Raw genomic sequence first — 27,519 nt, 5'->3', positions numbered from 1 at the left:
GTGACATGGCGTGTTATCCTGCTGGAAGTAGCCATAAGAAGATGGGTATATTGCTGTCTTAAATGGAATGGACATGGCCAGCAACAAGACTCAGATAGGCTGTTGCATTTACATGATGTTCAGTTAGTACTAAGGGGTCTAAGTGTGCCAAAAAATATCGCCCACACCATTACATCACCACCACCACTAGTCTTAAACTTTGATACAATCCAGAATGGATTTCATTTTATTTATGTCAAATTGTGAAAACAAGCAGTCTAGTCATTCTCCTCTAATCTCTGTCCTTAACTAAGAACAACCTCCCAAAGAACTACCATTCACTAGATAATTTCTCTTCCCAGTACATCAGCAGTTTCTGAAATACTCACACCAGCTCGTCTGGCACCAACAACCATGTCACTTAAATCACCTTTCTTTCATACTTGGATTTGAACTTCAGGAGGTTGTCGTGACCATGTCTACACACAGATGAACATATTCATCTAATACAATAAGTGACCGTACATCACATGTATGTCAGGTATTTAGTATGAGCACATTTTCATGGCATTATATACTGAGTGGACTGAACTTGTCATACCAAAAAACACATTCTACCACTTAGAAAAAGTGCGATCTCTCCATGTAAACAGTTATTGTTTGCATTATTTTTTCAAATGTCTGCTTCCATCACTATATTTGACGTAAATAAAATAGCATTTATAGTTTAAAAACATTAAAAATGTCATAATTTCAAATCATCTATGTGCCTTTCCAGAAGCTGCTTGTTTCTCAGGATAACTTAGAAACATCTCAGTCACTTTTTTTGGAACTACTTTCTGAAAAAGAAAAAAAAAAAAAAACAGCATAAATGATAATATTAATGCCATCTTTCTGTTGACATCTTAAAAATGCACTGCTCTCTCTGGATTGAACAGAGAAATCTTAAGAGGCTTATATCCTACATTTAATCGAGTAAAATCAAAAACAACTGCCGGGCTAGACAAATAATATTTCAGAATTTGGCTGAACTAAATATTATTAATATGTGCATAAGTCTCAGCCAGGAGATCTGCTGTTTATGTGAGGTTTATAAATTCTTAAGCCATACTACAGCAATACTGCAGCTTTTGGAGAAAACTTTTTTATGCATAGAAGTCTGCACGGCGTTGCTCAATTTTTACACAACCATATGAGCTCATGGACACACACACACACAACCACACACACACACACACACACACACTCGAATCAATACCCCGATACAGCAATCTAACCTTGCATCTGCCCCTCAGTGACAAGACATGCATTATTAACGTTGCCAAGTGCTGTCAGGAAACATCTGATTCCTATCAACCCCCACTGGCACATACATGGACACATCAACAACACATACATCATAATATAACCAGATTATAAGAGCAGGGGCAGAACTGGCTCAGGAACACCGATCTTCCGGCTCAGGATTCAGATGTTTAGGGGTTCCAGTCCCCAGAATCTGTAGTCCACATGCCAAGATATCAAATCTAAATGTGCACCTAAGACAGGCATTTGTGTGTGCGTGCATAGAAGAAAGCACAAAAAAAAAAAAGTGTGTGAATGTGGCTCGCAGTGTTAGAGCACGTTGAGTGGTCAATAACACCAGAAAAGTGCCACATAAACACCAATCCATCTGTGCAGTCAGTAGCAAAGTCTTCAAGGAGTCAGAAAAATATTAATCATGATGCTGATATTATCCCTCTTTCTTCTTGTAGATTACCTATCATCCCCCTCAGTTTCTTATTTTATTTTGCCATCATTCTGTCATTTTCTCAACAGTCACAAAAACAAGGACAGCTGAAGGTCAATAGGTAGGATTGTGAGGACTAATGACTTGACAGATGCCACTGATGGATCCTGCAAGCGAAGGGAACCATCCCTATCCCAGCTGTAGCCATGCTCACAACTGCATTACGTCAGCAGTCGATACTGAAGAGGCTTTGGGCAACTTACTGTCAGGAGTGTTATCGTTATGCTTCCAGCACCCCAAAGCAGAAATCAATCCCCCCCATATCATAGATTTAAGATTAGTCTACTGATGTTACTCAAACTATTTTCTCTAACAAAAGTCAATAGAGATTTAGAGACAGCTCTGTTAGAGGAATACTAGGAACACGAGGCAGTCTATGAGGCTAAACGTCGAAATGATTAGGCTCTTATTTAATTTGTCGTTTGTGAAATAAAAAGATTAGAAACTATGCTTGAGTGATCGCATTGGGGAAATAAACCTGCTTAGATGCTTTAGATTCTTCTAGTTCTGATTAGTCTCGAATTTACTTAAATTTCACAACCGTGAGCACACACCGTGAGCCGCATATTGATTCATGAGCTGGAGAGAAAGTGCTCGCGGTGGTCTTCTATCATCTCTAAAACACAGTCAGCAGACACAGTGTGTGCTGGGGATGAGTGACAGAGAGAGGCAGAGGGTAAAGTTTCACGCTCCATTCACACTAAGGTGGATCGGTATGAAAATTTGTCCACGTTATTGTTTTAAGATAAGAAAATAGAGGAGAAAAAAACCACTAAAAATTTATTTAAAAAAACCAAAACTAATGGGAAGTCGAGGGAGCTCACACACAGTCACATAAAGGAGAACTTAATCCCATTTGACTAACATCTGACCAATGCTGTAGGAGGAGCAGGGATTTTTGTGAATTGCGGAAGGACGGACAACAGACTGAACATCACAAAAGCTCAAAAACTGTAATTTGTGATCAGCTGCTTTCGTCAAAATAAATTAAGCGATCACAGAGGTAGGCATATTTATGATAAGCACAAAAGTAGAGTTTTCAGATTTCTCTACTGTGCAGCACTTTTATTCTTATAGGAAGAATAAATAATTGTCCTTTCACTTTCAGACCAGATAAAACTAAGATTAGGAAAGTATTTACTGTAAGTATTAGGCAATATTAGTCACATGTCAATTTCGGACAGTGTCTGCAGGTTTGGACACGATCTGAGCTGCGTTAAATCTACAGGTTTGATTTAGGCGAGAAACTGCCAGGAATGAGTCGGGACAAAATGTTTCCTTTATGAGTTAAATTGAACATTACACAGATTTTGTACTAGACATCTGGCTGGCTGAAGTCTTTTTAATGTGTGGTCCAACTAATTTGGACACTGCCATTTTTATGTACAACCCCTCTGAAAAAAATTCAGAAAAAAAGGGTAAAATGTCAACTTTCTGTGAACCAGTGTCTCGTGTGCAAAGCATGAGAGAGAATTAAGACTGTGAATGACCAGGGACTCTTTAAAACAGAGGTGCGTGCAGAGTAGCAGGGGTCTGTCTGTCAGTCTGTGCTGTACCATGGGGGAGGGGATAAGGGATCAATAGGAGGTGACAGAGCATGTGGCATATGACTCTGACAACCTGCCCCCTCACTTTGAGGGTCTGGCTAGCACACACCACTCACACAAACACATGCACACCCTCCAGTAAAGTTCTGTCAACATCACTCAGAGCAAGCCAGATAAAATTAGCTGACGCTGTTTTATGATAAAATGTGTTAGGGTCCTGTGTGTCAAGTTTGGCCATGCATGTGTGCATGGGATATGGTTGTGTGCGTGTGTGTGCTCCATTAGCCAGCCTTTCTCCTGGCCACCATATGCAGAGCTTGGAGCCCAGGCCGGCTCCATCTGTCGGGTTAATGCCCAGCCTCAGCCCCGAGCAGCTGTCCCCTACAAGCCTCATTATTCTAGCAGGAACCATGCAAAAAAATCACAACCGCCACACGCACACCCAGCGGACGCACAAAGACATTCGCAGTGAGAGACAGACACAATTGATGGAGCCAAGGACTATCACACAATGACAAAGTCGCCAGAGCCTGCCTGGGAAGGTGTTTCTGAAACTCATTTTGGCTGTCTGAGCAGGTGTCAGATGAACACTGCCGACAAGAATTCATTATTCTCAACGGTCAAGCCTGCAACTGGACAAGCTACCCATTAGTGAAGTGAAGTGGAGTGGAGAGGAGCTGCATTTTCTAGGCTTTATAAGTTTAGAATAAATAAAAAAAATATTTTTTATATGTATGTATGTATGTATGTATGTATGTATATATATATATATATATATATATATATATATATAGATCTCAAAGGCACAATGAACAAAGTGAAAACACTTGGAGAAAGAGGAGGGGGGTAGAGTGAAGGTGACAACCCAAACACTTGCCTTTGTCTGGTTGAATACCAATTTGATCTGTGCTGAGGAACCACAGGGGATCCAGCCACAGAGAACTCAAAAGAATGCATGTGTGTGGGTTTCACACTGCTTTGGGAGGGATTGTTCCTGATTATTTACCTATTACATTTAAGCTTCCACTTGAAACACAGCAGGGTAACCCACAGGTCGACAGAAACGCACCAGCCAAATATAAGAAAACACACACATACATGCACACACATGCTGGGGGTGTTGCTGTTGTGGGTGAATATTGTACAGAATCCTCAAGGGAGTGATTTGTTCAGAGAGTGGATTCATAGATGGCTGTGTCACACATTCATTATACACTGCAAGTAATTGTGTTTACTCTGCCTTCACTGTTATTCTCACCAAGGCCTTCGGGCTTGTTCAGGCAGAAAAGACCTGGCGGCAATGCATCATATCTAATTAAAGCTGAAATATGTGTTCAGTGCCGATAAAGCTCAAGAAGCCTTAATTATGCTTTTATATTACATGGCAACAATTCTTATAGGTGCAGCCTGCATGGTGCAATAAAGCAACAGCACTGGCACAAGGTCTAAAGGAAGCTGAATCATTTTCAGGAAAACTATTACTTGAGGCTTTTTTTGTGGCTTCTTTTCCAGAGAACCATCTTTGCCTTCATCTGCCCTGGCTCTCAGGACAACTGCACCCTTTCTCTTTTGGAATTTGTAATCAAACCTCAAATTTGAAAACACTAAAAATTTAATTAGCTAGCCTTTCACAGAGATTTCACCCTCTGTCCTCGAGTGGAATAACAAAAATAAGATTTTAAACCTTATCTAAGTGTGGTTTTTGAAAACAAATGCCTTCCAACATGGTTAGAGAACACACCTACCAGAACCTGACAGGTACCCTTACAGGATTTAACCCATTCTCTGCTCATCATATCAACACAGATTGTACCAGACTGAACAACTCAAACTGAACACCTGCAGAACAAAAGCGTCAACAAAAAAGAAATGCAAAAAATTTTAATGGCCTTAAACAAAAGCAAAGGAAAGAAAGCAAGGATTCAAGACGTCCAGGTCTGCATCTGGTAACATAACTAAAGTGAGGCATATGTACACATTATAGCTCATTGTGCAGAAACTCTTGTATTTTCACTTAAACAAGCAGCTGTTTTTTATGTGCATTAAAGCTATATAAAAATTTAACAGTGCAAAAGCAAATTCCTTGCTGACAGTTTAACCAAAAGGCATTTCCAGTGGAAATTGGCCGACATATCCTCTGCATAACCATGTATAATATCCACAAAACTTAACAGAGGTTATACACACACAATACGGTAATATTATGTTGAAGCACAGTACGTATTAATCCACCAGGCTCCTGACTACGGTAGCCGTAATGCTCCGACAATCCATCAAGAGTTGCAGCTTCGTAGCTTGCCAAAGTTTTATTATTAAAACTAGTTCTGTCAGCGTTAATCTCATTAAAATGACGTTAACGCCATAAGCGCGTTAACGCAGCAAATCTCCGTTAGCCAGTTAACGCGGATCGCCCCGTGCATGGGGCTGGATGGTAGGGCTGTGAGATATGACCAAAATCTCATATCCCGATATAAGAATTCTATCGTCTGATAACGATATAAATCACAGAAATGTAACATTTTCTGTAAATTCTGTGAATCTCGGGCAGCTCGACTTGCGAGAAGTGTTTCCAGCTGCGCGTCATGTAGCTGGAGTCGAGTGTTTTAACAGATGCATGAAACTATACATTTCTAGACTTAAGTTGTAGCGGCCGCCGTTTTCTTTGTGAGTATTTATTACACAGCGTGCTGCGGGGAAAAGCCTGTTCTAATGTTTGAGTCTAAGGTTTATTTTTTAGCACCTGGCGGCTCTTTTTTAAATTCTCATCCGTAAATAATCTGCTCTTTCACGTGATTCAGTTTATTTTGAAAAGTCTCAACAGGATCTTGAGCTTTATTGTGAAAGGTTTATGTGGAACATAAACAAGCAGACACGCGATGGTTTTACCGTCGTTGTTGCTAACCACAACGCATAAAAACAGGCGCTTGTCTGTCTGTAGTGTGGTTATATAAAATATAAGAGAAAGAGAGAACTTTAAGAAATTAACATAGCCACTACAGTGACCATCAAAACTGAGAAAAAATATTGCCGTAAACAGTTTATTTTGCGACACCACGAAACAAACGATAGCGTAAAATGAAACGATAGACGTTTTTATATCGTCATCCGATATATATCGTTATATCGAACAGCCCTACTGGACGGCGCTAATGCGTTGACGCTGTGCAGCCCCAGGTTTTTCGGCCCGCTTGCATGTTCTACCAAAAATTGTGCTTTGGTGTGTATCTGACGGATGAAAACCAAACCAGTTCCACACTACTGAAGTTGGCACCATTTTTACAAACCAATTGTGGTTCATCTGTTTCATTCAACGATCCGCTTTTGCCCTTCACATTCTCTGTCGCCGCCATTCTTTTTTTCCGCCATGTGCATATGAAAACAAAGGCACTGCGCATGGGCATTTTACCCATATTCTATGGGTCAGTTATATAAATATATCTGGAAAGTTAACTTATGATTTTTATTTTTGTTTTATCATCAGTGCTACAATGGATTTCAAACAACACCATCACTCATATTTTGAATGTATATTCCCGACCCTTTCTCTCTCATAATTTTGTTGCTAGCTGGCTCACTGACCAGGTTTGGCTACTATGTTACTCTTTTATTTCGTACTCAGAAAGTATTAGGGGTACATCTTACAAGTCACATTTTTTAATAATTAATTAAAAAAAGTGGGAATGTTTCCATCCACCTGCATGTGCACATACATAACAAAGATTTATCTCAGGCACAAACAGTAATGCTTCAATGGGACGAAGACACGTGAAGGAAGATCCTGAGAAAACAGCTAGGCTGGAATTTTGACATTCTCACCTTGGACAGGCCTCCTACTTCCAGGTAAAAACAGATGATGAAGACGTTCCAGGCTACCCAGATCGCGGCCCATACCGTGTACTGGAGGGGAATAAAAAACTGTTTAGCTGCAGGGAAAATTGAAGACAATATGACAGTTTCAAAATAAATGGCAGGCTGGATGAATAAGGTAGTAAACAAAGAAAAGGTTGTGGCCACTGGGCTTTCAAACCTACATAGCTCTATACACATGCAGACACTATACACACACAAATTTATATGGAAGACCTCTTTTTTTTCTTCATGATGCCAGTAAGTTCAGCAAGTCTATCTGAGCCCTAAGGGGGCTGCAGGTTTTTAAGAGCTGAGTGAAGCTCAAAACTAAACCACTTCTAAAATTGTACGCTTAGACAGCCAACTGTTGACAGCTATAGAGTGCTACTGAGCGGTATTCACTGACAGACTCATCACAGTGAAGATTGTCAAATCCTCTGACTCATGATGAACTGTGTGTTTAAAATGTCAGCGAAAGAGTAAAGGGCAAATCAGCGCCCCTGTAAAAATGTTCGTGTTAGATCTTGGAACCCCTTAGCTTGCACTCTTCCATTTTCCATCTGACAATAGACAATGGCTGAAACTTTTCCTCCTTCCTCCCCTCCCTTCAATTCCTGCTTCCTCTGTGTCTTCATTTTATCCTGCGTGACTTCAATCTATCCTCCCCTGCCTCTCTTTATTTATTCTGTTCTCTGTATCTGTTGCACACTCCTCCAGTCTTTTCCTGTCATTAACATCGCCATCTGTGCTTCCACTAATGCTGCTCAGAACAGGCTTTTAATGCCTTAGATGAACGTTACGTTGTCAAATAAAAACTGACGTGCGTAAAAGTGCATTTATAAAGCCTTGTAGTGGTGCTTTCTGGCAAAGTAATGAACAAGCTGCATATGCATTCCACTGCGCTTTAAAGAACGACCTTCTCTGTCCCCAAACTTGAAGCCGTGTATAAATCTGATGAGCTCCTTAGTGGCCCACCACCCCCTCAAGATCCCACCCCCTTTAATTAGGCCTAATTACCAAGGGATTAGAGTGATTTAAGGGTGTCGCACAATGCACAAAAGAGTGCAGCACAATTGAAAAGCAACAACATGTCCGAGGTATGGTACATGCACAGACAGAGAGCAAACGCAAAGTGATGCAAAACCCCCACAAAAAATAGGATTATGTGAGAGACTGTACAGAGTTTCAACTGAACTGCAAGACAAATGTGATTTATTTATGTGCACTCACCACTACAATGTAGCGTGGCCGGTACTGGATAGTGCCAAAGAGGCCGAGGATAACAATGATGATGTGGAAGAAGTTGGCGAGGATGGGGGCCCACTGGTAACCAAGGAAGTCAAAGACCTGTCTTTCTAAAGCCAACACCTAAAGGGTGAGAAGAAGAAGAAGAAGAAAGTCAGGTTAACATGCAATGCAGGGAACTGCAAGAAATGAAACCTGATTACATAAATCTGGAAAACACCAACGGGCAATAATTAATAATAATAAAGAATCAAGATAAACACTACAAGCCTGTGCTGCTCTTGGTTTATTGAAGACAACATGTGTCTCCCTCAAAGGAACCGGCCAACAATCCACACTGAGCCACTTGACATGAACAGCTTGAGAGTTTAGCCTCAAACGATGGAAGCACCCAGGGTGGGGTGGTGGTGGTGGGGGGGCAGAAGTTTTATAAAATAAACAATGACAGATTTATTGATTCAGCCCCTGCTGAGCCATGGACTAGATCACTATTTCCAACCTTTCTGCCAATGCCTGCCAGGAATGAGAATGCTCTGGGAACTTTATGGGAGGTGAGGGCCTTCCTTAGTAATACCACTGCAGTGAGCTTACGGTATGTGCTTACAAACAACAACGAATATTCACATGCACAAGAAAAGTAAAACCATCTACAATTTTAAAAAAAAGAAGAGAAATTCCACAGTTTTCCCAGTACAGACTATTCATTCTTAGTCCTGCATCAATAATGTTTTAAGGCTAGTTACGTTTAAATAAAGATTTGTTCTAGTATGATGTCTTTCTTTGGTTTTTGCTTTATTTCTTCTTTTTTGTTTGAAGAGGACATCAGTCTCTTTCACCTTTCTTTGTAGCTCCAATCTTTCTGTGCAGTATTTTGTGACATGAAAAAAAAAAAAACACAAAACAAAGCAAGCTGAACTTTCAAGAGTAGCAGGCCCTATTTGCATCAACACAATTAGCATGCCATTTGCTGGAAAATACAGGGAGAGGGTGCAAACCGCTTAATTAAAATTCCATTCCCAATCCAATTCCACTCCATTCCCAGTGTGTGTGTGTGTCTGTGTGCATGTGTGTGTGTGTCTCAACCAATGATGTGTTTCGTTGGGTGCTGACATGTCATTTACAGCCAAGCGCTTGAAGATGGATGAGAGAGGGAGAAATCTTGTTGCTGCCTCAAAGATAGGAAGAACCCATCAAGCACACACACACACACACACACATGCAACACACACACACACACACATGCACACACCACACTCCATACACCACGGTGGCTGCGCTCCTTGATGTAATGGAAATGTTACTAGAAACTCAATGAGACATTGTGACAGGGAGGGGAGGGAGAAGATCAAACACTGAGTGATAATTAAAAATGAACGAGGGGAATAAGTCCACAGGCAGGGTGTGAAGTGACAAAAGGGAGAGGTGAGTGAACTGCATCAAGCCTTACCATGCCAAAGTCAACGAACATCCCCACGAACTGCACTTTTCATGCACATGAAAATAAGACAACAGACAAGAAAAGATGGCTGGAAAACTGAGACAGATCAGGCAAATGCTGGGGAAATACATGGTATAAACTCAGAGAGATGGGAAAGGATAAAGGGGGAAAAAAAAAATCACAAACAACATATGCTAATGCAAGACGACTGAGCCCCCCCAACTCTCCTGATAACTTCTGTCTATCCCCAGAATTGAGAAAGCCTGGAGGGAATGAATAAAATCAGGAGTCATAGATCTTCTGGCCAGCTCTGGGTCACGGTTAGAGAGCTAAATAAAACTGATGCATGAGGACTTCAGCAAAAATTAGATGCAGCTATAGGCTGCAGTTAATTTGTTTGAAGTGTTTGCCGGCTTGACCCAGACCCCATTATTGGAGTTATAATTCAGCTATGACTTTTAGATGCACGTCTGGATAAATATCTGAATTAATCCCTCCCTATTTTGTGAAGACATAAGAGAAGGTTAATAAGAATCAAGTGCTACTCCTGCATCATACTGGCTACAATCAAACATGAAAGAGACCCAGTTTTAAGCCTGATCAATGATTTTAATGCGATACCTCAGGCCGATCAATAATAAATTTAAAATTTTAATAATAAACTTAATGGAAGACAAGCAAACATGTACTGTTTGTGGTATTAAAGGAGCTTTTTAAAACAGGCTCTTGAAGTTGATACAGATGACTTTCTAAAAAGCCGCTTTTTTAAATCCATAATTGATTGTGTAATGGTTAAATGAATTAATGCGCTGTACTTCTCATGTGGCAGGATGGATATCAGCTCTAGTTATCCAGGCTTGTGCTCCAGGCCGATGAACACAAAGTCCTGCAGCCAATTACATGCAGGAGTATTGAAGGAACTGCACTTTGAGGTATCTTGCACTCTTTTCCTGCCTAATGATGCCCTGTATATTAGCCCATTGTATGGTGGTGTGAGGTATATCCCATCTCCCTGTCAGCCTTCCTCAGCTCCACAGGGAAAGCCTGACATTTTGTCATACGTTTTTTTTTTCTTTTTCTCCCATTTCTCTTGTCCTTTCAGTTGAGAGGAAGTTAAGATTGCAAAACTTTTTGCTTTGGTCTGTTTATCCAGTATTCACTTTATATTTGTTCTGCTCTCGGTTACTTGCGCTATATTTTTTTTGCCAGGATTCTCCCTGAGGTTAAAACTGAGCTTTATTACTGTTGCAAGAAAATCTGAAATAAGAACAAATTGACTTCTCATATTTTTCATCTAGTTATATGTTACTCCGAACTCCCCGAGCACCCTTGATCTCAAAATAATTATCTAAGTGGGGGAGTGAAATGTGGGTGGGGTGGAGAAGAAAAGAAATAACGGGAAGAACAGATGATACAGCTCCCCCAAAATGTTGTGCGCTAATCCTGGTGGAAGAAAAAAAAAAAGAGAGATCAAATTCTATTAACCAGCTTTTATTCTCTTTGGCTAGATAAGTGAAAATAGCCCTGGGGTCTTATCTGCGTGTGCTTGGCACAATTTCTGAAAAGGCTAAAAGAATGAGGAAAAGTCACGAGGTAACTTTAGATATTTTCTTCATTAAAACTTAGCGTGTCTGTCGGTTTAGATAACACAGACTGCAGTCAAGTCTACCATCTTTCAGTTCTAAGGTTTTATGCATAACAACGTAAAATAAAAGCACAACAAAACCAGGTTTAAATTAGACATCGGATGAACAACAACACATGATAAATGGCTGTGTGTCATTTTTTAAGCTACGCAAAATGCAGAAGCAGTGAGGAAAAAGTACACCCTATGATTCAGCAGCTTGTCGAACCACCTTTAGTAGCAATAAGCTGCTGTTCCTGTATGACTTTATCAGCCTCTCACGTCGCTGTGGATGAATATTGGCCCACAATTCTTTAAAACATGGCTTCAGTTCAGGTTTGCAGGCATTTATTTCTGCACAGCTCTCTTAAGCTCCTACAGCACTTCAGTCAAGTTGAGGTCTGGACTTTGAATGTGGCCATTGCAACACCTTAAATCTTTTCTTTTACAGCCAGTCTGTTGTAGATTTGCAAACCCTTTGGTTTGCATAATTATCCTGCTGCTTTAGCTGTCAAACAAATGGTAAACAGAAGAGTTCATGATCAACTCAATGACTGTGGCTGCAAAGCAAGCCTGAATCCTGATGTGCTGTTTGCTTTTCCAGATGTGGTGATGCGTATTATGGCAAACATCTCCACTTTGGTTTTGACTATCCAAAGGACATTGTTTCAAATGTTTTGTTGTTTGTTCACATTAAACTTTGTAAACCTAAGCCTTTTTTAGAGACAAGAGGCTTTCTCCTTCTAAACAAAGCATATTTGGTCAGTCTTTTTCTAATTATACTGTCATAACCTTCAACATTTCACATGCTAACTGAGGTCTGTAGAGTCAGAATTGTTGCTGCTGGGTCACACAGCGTGCAGTGTTGCACACTCTGATCTTTGGGTGAATTTGCTGAGATACACACTCCTTTCTCTCTGTAAAATGATGGACTTGAAATTGTCTGGAAATGGCCTGTTAACGCTTCCTAGATTGACGGGCAGCAGCAATTGCATCTCTAAGATCATTACTGATGTCTTTTCTCCTTGGTATCATGTTAACAGACAGTCGAATGCTCCAAACAAGCAAAATCTCAAAACTTCTGCTTCTATAGAGACGCTCAGGCTTGCTGATGATCACTGAATCAAGTGCATTTAAATAGCAGCATCTGGCTGCTACTTACCCTCTTAATTCCTCAGGAATCAGCGAGAAGTTTTTCACCCACTGCTTCTGCGTTGTGGTTTAGGTTTTGTTAAATTGTTTGTCAGGTTTTGTCAGGTTTTATTGTTCATCTGACGTTGTATTTACCTGATTTTAAGACCGGTTGATTTTTTTTTTTTTTATTGTGTCCTAATACCTTAGAACTGAACTGGTGTACTTATCTTTTACGTCTAAAAGATGGATGTTACATTTGGGTTTCAGAAGCAGCACCAAACAGAAATTGCCTTAACGCTGCATTTTTTTCTAATGAGTAACAGAGGTCAACTCCTTTGGATTCAGTAGGAAGTCTGATTATATAGAAGTCCATGGAAAAAATACCTCACTGCTGATGTAATTTATAACCTCAGTAAACACGCATTAAAGCTTTCAGTCTCTTGCCTTATTTAGCGCAATGTGATGTTCATGATGTAAAATACAGTTTCATTTAGAGTGAAATAGACAAGAAAGCAGAGTGTGCTTTACCGCATGGCCATCTGTTGTCCGTGACATCCATTTTGCAATGTGGCGCCAGCCAAAATGCTAAACTGTTTCCTAATAATTCTTATCCTGACACTGATTTTTTTTTTTAATATTGCTTACTAATGTAAAAATACACACACACACACACACACTGGCCTCAGCACATATGTTATCTGACATGGACTGCTGTCGCGGCTTGGGACAGAAGTCTAGTTAATAAGCATAAAAACCATCCATCCAACAAACATAATTCAGATCCCATGATGTATTTATTACACACAGCCATAGACCTTTTCCCTGAATTATTTCCACCAGTCATTGAATTAAAGATCATATAGGCATGAGGCATGTGTGTGTGTGTGCGCGTTGGTGTGTGTCCTCTCCTCTGAGAAGCTGCAGTTGCCCTATCACGCAAGCTGCTAACTCAATAATACACCAAGATGACAACAATCAATCAAGGATAGAAAGGCCTTTGCCCACCCCCAAACACACACACCCCCACACACACACACACACACACACACACACACACACACACTTACACAAAAGCTATATAGCACAATTAGCCCACAATTCAAAGGGAGTGGGTTACTGGAGAGTGGGGTGGAATTTGATCAAAAGATACCAATGCTCTTCCAGGAATATTGAGCCGGCTACATAACGGCCCGTAAAAGCCTCCCACTGACCTCTCGCAAGCACAAATGACTCCCTCTTGGGTGACGGAAACTCTTAGTGTGCATTTTGGTTTTGGGTGTGTATATGTGGAGAAGCATGTTGGCCACACATACCACTCCTCCCACTATAAATAACTGCCAATTATGGGATGGGTACGGCAGCAGGATGCAACAAGCACTCCTCACACTTCCACTACTGTCCATTCTGAGTTCTCTCTCTTCTCTGCTTTTTAATATCTATTTAAAGCTGTCAATTACATGGCCATGCAATACCAAATTAGGAACACAGACCTCAGTGCTGCTGCTTCTCTCACTTAGCTGGTAAATATACTCAGTCTCTAGAGGTCTGCATACATGAGCAAACACAAACAGAGCAATAAAGAACACAGCCCGACATTATAGACCCCATTTTCTCCAATATGAAACTAGTGAATATCAAATCCGAAAGACATTTCAATCACCGCCACCTTTTAAATGTGATACAAAAGAAGGAAAGAAGGAAGCAAGCCACACATAAGAGTGATGTGGGGGATCAGAGTGAACCTGTCTGAGGGAGAAAAAAAACGTTTGATCTGCATCGTTTGAGAGCTAATTAAGACGCGTATGTGTGCTCCAGATAAGTGGCTGAAATGAATGAAAGGCAGCGTGCTTTGACTGCGCATCCAACTGGGGTTTCAGACAGAGACCGAAACATGTGTCGCGCCGTCTTGACAGTTGTTTATGATTATTAACTCAAACCATGTTGCCGTGAGTTCGAGATATCCAGAAAGTAGGGCAGATTTCTGGTGAGGTGTTAGGTGTGATTTCCACCCCGAGCTAGAAGATAGAGGTGACTGCTGACCCTCTCATTTCCACAGCTTCCCACCTTAGCCTGCAGATACCAGAGATCACATCAGTGTTTCTCTTTCTGTTTGTCCTCAGTGAAATGTCCTCTAATAACATGTTACTAGATGTGTCATCAGGATATGTGTGTGTGTGCGTGTACGTGTGTCCATTCTTTATGACTTTAGGCTGCATGAGTCAGACTCCTCTGTGTTCAAGCGTATAACTCTGACTCACACTGTCAGGCTGAAGGACAACACTGAGGCGAGCCAGGAGATATGAGGGGTAAATTAAAGACAACTCCTACTTATTCGGCCATCTCCCGTTTTCTTATCTCATTGGCTTTAATGGTTGATTTTACTTACATAAAAACACACGACTCAGTGAGAGCAAGCCAGATAAAATGAGACTCACAGGGCCAATTTGTATGTAATATTCAAACAGGCACTAATGTTTCACGTGTGTCTTGCCCTCTAACTGGCACTTTCCTGCCTGCAAGAAGTTACTGGGAATAGAGACAAAGTCAGTGCAAAGCACGGCAGACTATTAAAAAAATCCAGTCCAGATTCATGCTTGTCTCTTCTAATTTTTTGACTTTTCCACACCTAATATAAAAATAACTGAAATAGGAGTTCTTGCATGGCCCCGTTGAAGGGGTTGCCAATTTGGGTGTTGAAATACCCCCGAGGGGATACTAGTCTAAGGGGTCTGGACGAGACAGCAAATTAGAAAACTTTTCTACTGCACATTTTATCCAAAATGTCATTTTCATGTATTATTATTTTTTTCTTGTGAATTTCTGGAAGAACTGAGAGACAGGTGGATCAGAGAAACAGGAAATCACCCTTTCCATTTGGATTAGGACAATCCTTAAACACGTTTTTCACAGGTTCATTCAGTCCTGAATAACAAACGAAACAGACCAGGTTTAGAGTCAAACGAACATCATCTTGGGTCTGTGTGTCAATATGCAAATGAACCTCAGTGGATCCAAGAAGACACCGTGCTTAAATGAAGTGCGACCAAACTGCTGTTACTAGAGGTAACTACTAAAATGCTTTACTCTGAGACTAAATAAGGAGCAGGACAGTAACAGGGACAAACCATGAATTAGAGGCTGGCTGTCATATCTTTTCTTTTTTTTGCTCTGACTTGTCTTTTATTCTGTGACTCCCAGCAGGCACTAAAGTACTTCTCAAAAACTTTCTACAATCCAATTTTTCACCTCTTGCCTGGGTAAAGTTATTATACTCTGGTGGCTGCCTGGTCCTTGTGTAGCAGTGTAACTAATGGTGCCAATCTCAGTATGTGTGTGGTGGTGGTGGTGTGTATGTGTGTGTGTGTGGCTTTGATTGGGCACATGGAGAGTTGGACAGATAGATAGCCCTTGGTTGTGCCTAGTCTAGCAGAGCTGAGACAGGGATTAAGAGGTAGGGTGCCTTCATAAGCCACTTTCTTCTTCGCTGTTTGAAATATGGCCTGCACAATGAAACACACAGAAGCTAGTGCCTTTAAATATCAATTGCTTAAGTGGCAGTGCTAAAGAGAGGGGAAGAGAGGTGCTCGGGCATCTCTTTTTTGAAGAAGAAGAAGCTATTTCAAGTATATAAAAAATAATCAACCCTATTTAAGATGAAATATGTAAAACCTTAAGTGTTCCTACTAATAATAACATGCTAATCTGTCAGTGCTACTGGGAGCACGTAAATCTGCCCCTCCTGAAAGAAACGTGACAAAAGCCAGCGCTTTGAACTAACTCTCTCTCTGAACTGTGACAAACCACTTTAAACTTTTTGGATTCTGCCCTGTGTTGTTGTGCTCGCTCTCTCTCGCTCTCTCTCATGTGTTTGCTTTAGGATCAGGTTTTAAACATCTTCTGGACTGGAGGCAACAACCAGCTCAGGTAATTGAGCTTAATCAGTTCAAGTGAATCAAGCTTACTTCATAGCATACGTTCACGCTGAGACCCACTCAGAGTTCTTAGCCTGTCTGTCCACTGACCTCGTTACGGGTAAAAGTTGTCCCACTTCCATTTCTCCATCTGCTACGAAGTTTCTTCACCCTGTACTTCTTTTATTTTGAGTTTGCTGTACTTTGCTTAAAAATTATTACATCCACTCTCAGAAATCTTTTAGATGGACGTTAAATATGATTTTGATGAGACAGCAGTCAATCTATAATGTATTTAAATCAGTGTTTGCGCAGCAGACATACAAGACATACTGTCTCAATGAAAAAGCAACAACTGTGAGAGACTATCATCAATAGGCATGGAAGATCAGTTTTCTGCATACCTTTATTTCTCTTGGCTTCTCTGGTTTTGAAGTGGGCAGGAATGTGAAGCTGCAATGTTAAAACCACCTACCTAATCTTTGAAAATTTCATGGTGATTACTACTGAAGCCCCAGAGCCTAAAAAAACAGTATTCAGGACATTCCTAAAAATAATTTCCTCAGAACTTAACTAAGACCTTGGTCCCCGTGGTGGAAATGTACTGAGCCCATCCAAAGGTTCTTGGCAAATCTTTAGTTACAAGTAAGGTAATATTTTTATAGTTAACCTTTAATGCATGCAGTCTTAGAGAATGGAATAATACACCTGGAAAAAAATATTGGCCAGCACTGAGAGGAATTAGCACATGTTCGTCATGAAGCTGACTTGGTGATTAACATGTTCCTCTGAGAAATAACCCAAATGTGTACACTGTGACACCAGAAAGCCTTCTCGTTTCTGGTAAATGGCTGTCTTGCTCAATATCTCTTCCTCTTTCTCCTCCTTCAGATAACATTTTTAAGCTAATCAGGGACAGTAATGCTCACATTATTGAAGGTTAAACGAGACTTTACTGCATCATCTTTCAGGTAAATGTAGCAGCTCTTATGAGTTTAGCCTCAGACCAGAGGTTTAATGTAAGTTTAGTGGGTATGTGTGCTTTTCTTGAAAAAAATGACAGCAGACTGAATCTTACTTCATCTCCAAAAGAAATAAATTATATCAGGTCACGTTAAAAAAAGGTTCATGTGCAAAAAATATAAAGTAACAACATCTTCTAGGGAGATGATAGAAGAAAAGCACTACAAGAATAAAGTGGTGATTAAAACCCAAACACATCAACCATAGATGGGATGGAAGAAAAAGTTAAGAATGGGAGCAGCTTAAACCAGCCAATCGTCTCCGCTCTTCTGCTTCATCATGTCCCAGATTTAACAAAGAGCTGTTTAGGTTTCGCCCCAGTTAACAAGTAGGCAATTTAGCAGCGACAGAGGAAATTCTCATCAAAAATATGCAGTCAAGAACAGCAAACAGCTGTCAGCAGTTTGCACCCTCCAGCTCTGCTTTCCATAATTGAGTCAGTAATGTTGCTCTTTTCATCATAATACCATCACTCGTAATCTTTCATCCACCATAGAGGAAGTTACGCTGCGTGCATCCGTGCTGTCCGACCATTTGATCACAAAACACAATTAGAGCAAAAACATCCGTGAAGTCATCAGCTGCTTGTAAAACAAGGACAGGCTGCCAAAAACTGTGGGGGGGGGGGGGGATTTGAGTGGGATGAATATGCATTGCAGCCATTCAATTGAGTATGATCTGTCAAGATAGTCATCCCAGCTGTGGTGCTCCCCAAGCAATTTATTCGATGCCACACTATAACAAATGACACCACTGGAACCACTGGAATGGAAAGAGAGAAATGGGCTTGCAAATAGTTCTAGTTCTATCTCCATTATAGCTTAATATTGCAATATCATTGATGTGGAACACACACACACACAGGCACACTGGCACAAGCCTCTGCATGGATGGGCATATGTGCACAGTCACATTTTCCCAGTCCACAGCTTTCTCTCTAAGAACATAATTAATGGTCTAGTAAATTGAAGACATTAAAATTGCGAATAGTTGTAAAAAGGGCAACAAGGGACAAAGGAGATGGGTTTTTTGACAAACACTCATATTATTATAAACTCACATCCATGAGCAATATCGTGACGGTGAAGGTCATCACCTAGCTGCTTTAATCTGTTAAACATCTCATCACAGACAGAGGTATATTATAAACACATTCCAGTCAGGACCGCTCATTTTTTTTTAGCTTGTCCGAATCAGGGTTGCGGGTGGAGGACTAAGACAGCTGTCACAGGGTGAGAGGTACACCCTGGAGGGTTAGGGTCACAGAAACTCACACCTACAGTCAATTCAGAATCATGCATGGGTGTTTTGGAACTATGAGGAAGCCGGAGTACCCAGAGAGAACCACTGCAGACACAGAAAAGCCTCAGTCTGGTCTTAACCCAGGACCTTCTTATGAGGCAACAGTGCTAACCAATGCACAACCATGCCCCGCTCCAGTCAGGGCTACTATATTCAAAAGAAGGCTGTTATTGCCATCTGCACTGGTAGCATGGTTATGTACTGGGACCTCCTCATCTTCACATGTGGGGACACGCAACACTGACCCATAAAAAAAAACTGAGAAAGCATCAGTAACTGGTGACACAACAGCATGAAGAGGAGATGGAGGTGGACTGCAAAGCGGCTTGCAGAAGCAGCGGTAGGCAATTTAAAGTAATATTCCCTGTAATATGTTAGGCTTTGGCAGTTGAAGGCTATCAGACAAGCCATCGGCTGACGGTTGGCTTGAGATCAGCTGATTCTTGCTCTCAGATAAAGTTTGTGAACAAACCAGGTGGGTCATACTGATTCGAATGTTGGATTTCAGACATTTTTGCGGCACGGTTAGAGGATACATACTGCATGTAAGTAAGGTTATCTTTAGAGTGACAGCTGCCCTGACAAAAGGATGTGAGCCATCATCGTTGCAGTCTAACGCCCAGAGGTTGTCTACTAACACTCATCTCCCTTCTCAGCATGCTAACTCAGATTTGCATCATACATTACCAAGCTTCCTTTTGACAAGCTGGCTTTCATTACCTGCAGGCTCCTCAGCATCTTATTGTATAAGTAAAGGTTTCCCTGGTAACAGCGCACCAGAAAGAGGGCCGGAGAATGAAAGAAAATGAAAGAGAGGGGAAGGGGAAAGTGAAATGTAGAGATCTCAGGTCTCGAGGGTCATGCTCATAATTGGTCTAGGGTGAGAGGTTGAACTACCACAACCGCCCCTCTTTTGACTCCCTGCTTCTCTCCCTCTTTCTATCTGTATGTCTTCCAAATCTCCAGTGACTGTTGCCCCACTGATAAATTAGATGGTAATCAATAATGCAAACATATTCCAACCTGCCCGCGATCCCAGCAGGGGGAGAAAAGAAAACAGGGTGGGTAGAGGGGTGGAGGATACAAAAAGAGGGAAAGAAGATCGCGCAGAGCCTTATTGTCTTTCCACAAAGGATACATGCTAAAGACATTCATTACAGATTCAAGCAGTGCTTCCCATCCCCGAGTACCCAGGTTACATTAAGCTCTAAGGTGAGATGATGACACATTGGAGCTCCAGAAGTCAGCGATGTGACTGTGAATTTATTACGGAGTCACCTTGTCTTGGTGTCTCATTGTAAGCTGTTGTTTAATCAACTTTGCAGCTCAGGTCGGGCATGACCTGTCAGAAACTGCTCTTCTGTGGATGAGGGTTGTTCAGGAATAGCAATCAACAGAGCACCTGGGTCAAGACCACAATCAGCATTGAACACTGGGGGTCTATTTGACAGCACAAGCACAAGCACTTACACACATACACCTACGGTACCTAATTACGGTGAACCGCATGACCTTCAAAACGAAAAGAATATGGGCCCATAGACAATATAAGATGAGGTTAAGACCTTCATTTCTGAGATTATCTGAACTAATGGAGCTCTGTGAGCTATAGTCATTTACTGTCAGACCTTTGAGCTCCCCGTTTCACACACAGCAATTTTTGAAAGGAAATGGGCTTCTGCATGTGAACTTTCTTTTAGAAAAATGTTTTTTTCTATTTAGCTAATGCAGTTTGAAGAGCAATTTGTAATGCAGAATGAATTAATCAATTATAATAGGTTGGACAGGCTGTTACATTATTATTTTTAAATGTATTTAAAAATAATAATGTAATAAATGTATTATTAAGGCCTCATAGTGTGTTCAACTGACTCCAGATTAGTTTGATTTATTAGTTTATAAAACAGGAAGAACACTTAACTACAGTACAGAACAATTCTACATCGGTTGTCCCTGGTCCGTTAGCTGATAGGTGCTGCTCTAGGATTTAACAGGAAATTGCAACCCTCCCCCCAGTCCACTTCTTGCAAATCTGTTAATCAGCTTGTATAAACTGTATGATACAAGTAGCAATTCTTCTAAGACCAAAGCACATATCGGGACAGATCCAAAGCTACAGTACTGGACAAATGTCTTTAGCAATTCCTCATTTCTTTATGTTTTGCTGGGAAATAATTGCAGCAATTTGTGGACACATGCAAACATATATGGAAATACACTATGACAAGATATAGAACTTATGTAAGTAGGCTTCAGGAACAATTCTCAAATCTTGTAGAAGGACATTCATAGCTGTTCTTTGGATGTTGGATGTTCTCTTCCTAACAAGATGATTGCACACTGCTTCAATAATGCTGAGCTTCTGGCTCTGGTGAGGCTAATCCATGACAAATAGAGTTCAATTGTGTGTTTTTCTGCATTAGCGGTGTGTTTGGTATCATTGCCATACTGAAAAATGGAAGTAGTTTACAAACAGATGCCTTCCAGATGGTATTGCATGGTGGAACAAAAACAAAGTAGTATTTGGCATACCTTAGCATCTTCTACCCAATTCCCTTCCATAAGAATAATCACTTGATCTACTGAAAATCCAGTTGCACCTTTCAGATTCTGTGTCAGCTCTTTGCTGGATTACCTACAGCATAACCTGATGTGCACCTCCCCAGAAATGTAACTACATGTAGGGCTGACAAAGCCTGCAACTGTTGAAACTGTCCTATACAGTACTGTCAATCACTCTTATGCATTTCTAGAAACTTTTTTTGTTGAATTTTGTAAATTTATCAGTGAGAGAGTAACAATTATCATCTCAATGTAAGAAAAAAAATAAATGCTGCATCAACCAAAAGGACTCACAAATGACAGCAAATTCATGGAGGGACATTGCTGAAACCATTGGAGTGGATGTGAGAGAATTTACAAAGAAGTGGAAAAACTCAGGGGCAAAAAGATTTACCCCCTAAAGATTTATACAGTTTATACAAGCTCATTACCAGATTTGCAAGAAGTGGACTGGGGGCAGGGTTGCATTTCCCTGTTAAGCTTAAGGCAGAGCATGATCACTTATATTGTTTTCAACATCTAACTGCCAGGGGACAGCAGATGTAAATTTGCTATATACTGTAGTAAAGTACTTGAAAAAATGACAATGACTTCAGTTCTGAAGAAGCTTATCGGATGAGAGGTGCAACATCTTTGAGAAACTTAAATAAGTCCAGTCACTTTTCTGTCCAAGCTCCTTAGATTACTATGACTGACTGAGAGTGTACACAGACCGACCCAAGAAGTCATTTTGCTATTGGTATTCAGTGAATACACAGAGTTTGCGAGGAGTCTAACATACACTGACAACACATTTTGTTTTTGCATGGATTATTCAAGTACGGGTGCTGTCTTAGTCCTCCACCATCTGTGCAAGCCAAAACAAATAGTAAAAAATGTGCTCGTGCCCACAGTGATATAAATCACAGTCCAGAGAAGCTTTATAAAACATAATAGGAGCACCAGAGAGGTGAAGACAATGAGAACGGAGTGGAGCGATAAAGAGCTACGACCATTCATTTTATTCCTGCCGGCCTATCTCCTCCATCAACCTGGCAATGTCAAAGAAATGCAGTTTATTATCACTGATCAGACAGCTACGACTCCAGGTTCACTCAGGCACTCTGTAAAGAAGTTACACACAAATGCACTTAGCAAAACCCACTGAGCAGATGTCCGAGGCATCTGTAACTGGGAAAATTAAAATATTCTAGCACTTGTGCTCATATTTCTGTAGTAAATAGCTTTCAAAACATCACGCCACCAGTAAATTTGCAAGGCACGGGAGGATTACACAGCAGCGGTAACCCTCACACCCTGGTTTGCTGGTCTGACAGCATATAGTGTTTTATTGCCACACAATTTGCTCCAGCTGCAGTAATTATTCTTAATTATAGCTGTGCGACACATCAATATCAAAGCTACAGGCCAAGACCTTCCATGTGTTGTGTGCCCGCTAGCACACACAGATTAGTGAGGAGAGAGAGACAGTATGTTAAAGGCATCCAGCATGTCTGAGATCATGAATATTCAGCAGGAAATTTGAATGTTCGTGCCTCCATAAAGCAAATGAGTTAGCAGAGGAAACTGGGGAAAAACAAAACCTAAATCCTTTGTAATATGTAGAAGATGACGTGAAGCTTGCCAAGGGATGATGTTGCGCCTTTAGAGATAACACTCTTCAGGACGAGGCGCTCTGTTTTTCTGCTAAAAAACTTTCTTGGAAGTACTTTGGTTGAACTCGCTTTTCTTCTCTGAAGCTTTCTCTACCGAGTATATTCTCCAGCTTTGTCATCAAAAGACTAGAGGAAAAGTGGGCAGTGTGATGCAAGATGTAACACACAAACACTCACACGGTGCTTGTGGGTAGTCTCCTTTAAAGGGTGAACATGAGGTAAAACTTGCAGTTCTCCTGTGCCGCTGTACCGTGTGTGACTTTTTCCTTCCTAGACACAAATTATGCAGCTACTGTGACAACAAGGACATTGTTTATTCTCCTTGCATGTGATAAAATTTAAAAAATAAATAAATACATTTTTTAAAAAAGCTTCAATTTTCTTCCTTTGCTTGCCTCGTCTCGTCAGAGGTCAAACACAGCTGCACTCGTATGAAGGCTCTAATCTTTACCCACCACTAGACCTAATAACCTATAACTCAAAGTTAAGAATGTGCAGCTGTGACTGTGTGGGTGTGTCTGCGAGACGCATCTGTCAGTGTAGCCAGAATAGTTATGTCAGGGTCAATGTTCACTTCTAAGTTCATTGCCTTTGCCCACTGTGATTGTGTGTGTGTGCGTTTGTGTGCTGGCCTGTCTGCCCTCTCCTGAAAAACCGCCATGACCACTGAAAAGGCCTCCTTCATCTATCATCAAGCTCCGCTGAGCCACAATAACCATCAGCTCTATTAAGGACAACCTCCTCGTCATTGCAAGTCGCTGACATTCATATGTCTAGACTGGGTCCTGTATCTGACCAATGGAAGTGCTTTACTTCCAGGTCAAGTTAAGGTCAACACCTCAAAAACCCAACCGGTTGATAACAAAATGAGCTCCCTGGTGTCTCTGAGTACAAACTAATCGTTACACAGACGGGGCTTCCTGCCAACGCTCGCTATTCTCTGGAGCTGATCGGGGTTCTGACAACCATCCAGCACTACTGTCTGGAACAGTTAGGCTGCAAAGAGAAGAGGGAACAGAGGCGTTTTCGATCAATACGGGCTCATTATCTGTTGCCTTCTGTCCCAGAGAGATGAGTCCCAGCACTCGGCCTGTTGATGAGGAAAGCGCACCACAATTCAATTAGGGGATGGCCGAGATGCCAAAAGAGGTTTGATCAAAGCACTCTGCCAGGCTAATTAGCACACAGCGGTTCACAAGGGCTTTTTTTTTTTTACATCTGAGGAGCAGAGTATGTTGTTTTGTTAATGGTAGTTTTACCCCGTAATGGACTGGGAATAACCTGGCTCATTTTAAATGCATAGGTTTCAGCCAGGGGAGATTGAGGGTCCCTCTTGCTGCTCTACATACACATGTATATTCATGTGAACACATACGTAGACACACACACACTGCCTGACGACCTTTTCAAAGGTCAGGCAGGGTTTAATACAACCCCTCGCTGCAGTTTAAACTTGTCAATGTGCAGGTGTGTGTATGTGTGTATGTGTGTGTTCCTCCAGACAGGAAGTGTCAGGTCATCCAGAAATACTGCCAGGGGAAAATAAAGCTGTTTCCAGAAGTCTTTGGGGACTTTTTAGGCAGCTAGTTGACAGCTTTATAAACCTCATAACAAATGGTCAGCCTCCTTCTCTCTAATGAGGCAAGAAGGTCCGAGGACTGTGAAGGAAAAACAGGTGTGTGGTTCAAAGTGGGCTGATAGCCTACTGTATTCGTGCGAGTGTGAGACGATTGTTTGTGTCACCAGTGAAGCGAGTCACATTTTAATCAAGAGGCAACACAAAGACCCCTGTGGCCTAATAAGCAAACTATCAAGAAAAAGTCTGAGTTCCCCGTTCTTCACACTGTGATGAACAGGTCCGAGACACAAAAGAACAGCAAGACACTGAGCAGCAGGAAGATAGCAGGAGCTTAAACAAATATTTAAGAGCTGAAAGAGCGATTGAGCTCTTAGCAGCCTTGCAGTATTTAAAAGGTATGACCGCGAGACAACCCAGCAGCCAGAAACCTAAAAACTGGTGTAAAATGTTGGTTTTAGGGCCAAAAGACTTTACAAATTAGAAGTTGTGGGCTTTGTTATTAAATCCGGATTTTTAAAGTTTGACACCAGCTGATACTTGCTTCCTTTTTGTTTTTAATGCTCCATTTTGAATTCCCTTCCGTGTGATGCAATATATCACAACTTTCCCATTACACTCTTTGTCTTGAGACGATTTTAAAGCTGTGTTCGTTTCTGAAAGTGGCATTTACGTGGGAGCTTATGGTGTGAGCAAGCTGAGTTTTAATGCCATCATAAATAACACTGTCACAGCCTGTCAGGTAAACTTCACTCGGGATAATGGCAAAGGGAAGCTAGCCTCTGAGTCAATAGGAAGCATCATCCGAGACGTATCATCAGTAAAATGTCACAGCCCACACACCACTGATCAGAAACTAAAATGTCTCAACAACCTTTTTCCTCCTCTTGTTATTAAAAATTCGCAAATTACAGCTGGTTTGAATTTCTAAGAAACACATTTCGTAGAAATTAATTTCAAAATTCACAAACTGACATATTAGCCAATGTTTTACATGAGAACTATACTACACAAATGTGAAATACATTAAGTGGCTATATGAACACTTAAGTAACACCAATACAAAGATGATGGTTAGTTAGAATGATGGTTAGTGCAGGTGGAAGATAGGACTCAATTATAATATTGTGATTAGTATAAATTTGCTCTGTCATATCTCTGTACAGCTGCTTAAGGCTTCTGGTGCTCAGAGAAGTTGAGTTCTTTGGATCAACAACTCATGTCAACACAACACTTCTTCACTAAAACACAAAAGTTAGAAATCCACGATTATTCCCAGAACTACTATGTTTAAACAAACTGGATTCAGTAGACATGACGAATGAAGATTTGTTTTAAGTAGGATCCTACTTAAAGTTAAAAATAAATAAATAAATAATTTAACATGTCCTCATCAGTTTTCAGCATCCTCCAACAGAAGCCGAGCTCCTGCCCATGTAAAAACAGACACTGTATTGGAAACTAATTCCTTTGTCAAACACGCAGTGGCTTCCTCGTAGAATACAACTTCTAACAGCTAAAAAGTGCAGAAGTGTGGAACTACTCACCAGCTGTAAAGTGCAAATAAAGATGAGAGTGCATCGTCCGCTGCAGCAGCCCATTGTGTCAGCGGTGAAAACACGGTGACTCTGGGAGGGGGAAAAAGAAAAAGAAAAAGTCAGAGGAGCTCTCGGTGTGCCGGCAGGACTCAGTGTTGATCCAAGCACCGGCGTCCCATTCTTCTCTTCCACCCCGGTCTCTTTTACTTGAGCCCAAAACACGATAGACGAGAGTCGCTCCGGATGCTCTGGATGTGTTTGTTTGCCTCCTCTCCAGCCGCTCGGCCGCACTTGAGGTGACTGACTGGGAGGGTGGTTGCGAGCCGGTGTGTAAAAAAAAAAAAAAAAGAAAAGAAAAAAAGGGAGGAGGGGGTGGGAGGTGGTCGCGGTGGTGGGGTAGTAAAACCGAGGCTGAGACAGGGCTGACTGAGGGCGTCAACTTGTTTCTGACTGTGGCAGTCGATAAATTTCGCGCTTTATAAGTCGAAATATTTTAACACAGGTTAGTTTATTATCGTGGCGAATAAAACTCGGTCCCTGTTGGACTAATTAAAAAGAAATGAGCCAATTAGATTTGCAGAAATGGAGATTAATCTCATTTGGGCAGTGGAAATTGTCAAGAAGTGCACTTGTGTTTTTAGAATTTCGTATTATTTGTGAATTAATGACGCTAGAGAAACTCGGAGGTATATTAGAGCGTCAGGACGGATACCAGGTTACACTGCTGCTATCTGTGAGGTTGCAGTTGATGGAGAACTGGCTCCATCTCGTGGCTGTATGTCGACATACACCCTGGCAAGTTTCAACAAAGACCTACATCACACAAAACACAATTTTCTACTATTTGCGTCAAGGCGTCTCTTTTCATATTTAATAAACCATCGTACTGGTGCTCTTGACAGCTTCTTCACTAATAATTAAAGCTATTTAAGCTCCTGTGTGTTCCCTAAATCTTAAGGGGTTCAGTTTAAAGATGTTTTTAATTCCGTGATGTAATTAGCTTAGTTTATTTACGCACAACTTCCAGTCTGTTTTCACTTTACGTGCATCTTTTGCCCCCCCCCCCCAAAACCCTCTTGCCCTGCTTCCCCAGACCTTTTGTGTGAATCTCCACTTGCCTTTTAGACAACCAGTGGTCGGTATAATTTAAAAGAGAGAGGATCTTAGCAGCAAGTCTCTCAGTCTACCTCTCCCTCTGCAGGAGCGCACGAAGGCAGGTCCCACCTCTCCCCTCACTAGCTTCTTAAATCTTTTACGTGTCTGCAGGCTCTGAGTGAGGGAACACTTCACATCTCATTTCATCACACACTCCCGCGCTCTTTCCCTTTAAAGTACTGTTCCTCTCCT

The 27,519-nt window shown here is 41.2% G+C and overlaps 1 protein-coding gene across 2 annotated transcripts in view; it reads right to left on the bottom strand.

The window, feature by feature from the left end:
* Positions 1–26,506, bottom strand: part of nkain4 (sodium/potassium transporting ATPase interacting 4) — a 51,103-nt gene extending 24,597 nt beyond the window's left edge. Inside the window, exons 1-3 of one of the 2 annotated variants that reach the window (XM_040008323.1) lie at positions 26,182–26,506; positions 8,395–8,532; positions 7,132–7,212 (exon numbers count right to left, since the gene is read on the bottom strand). In XM_040008323.1, coding sequence (XP_039864257.1) covers positions 7,132–7,212; positions 8,395–8,532; positions 26,182–26,235 — 273 coding nt within the window. In that variant the 5' untranslated portion in view covers positions 26,236–26,506. The remainder of the gene's footprint in view (positions 1–7,131; positions 7,213–8,394; positions 8,533–26,181) is intronic. The other variant, XM_040008322.1, reaches the window with a different exon arrangement.
* Positions 26,507–27,519: the final 1,013 nt, after the last annotated feature.

This window comes from Simochromis diagramma, unplaced genomic scaffold (assembly GCF_900408965.1).
Source record: "Simochromis diagramma unplaced genomic scaffold, fSimDia1.1 OVJJ01000545.1, whole genome shotgun sequence".
NCBI classification, from domain to species: domain Eukaryota; kingdom Metazoa; phylum Chordata; class Actinopteri; order Cichliformes; family Cichlidae; genus Simochromis; species Simochromis diagramma.
This window is presented reverse-complemented; position numbering and strand designations above follow the sequence as displayed.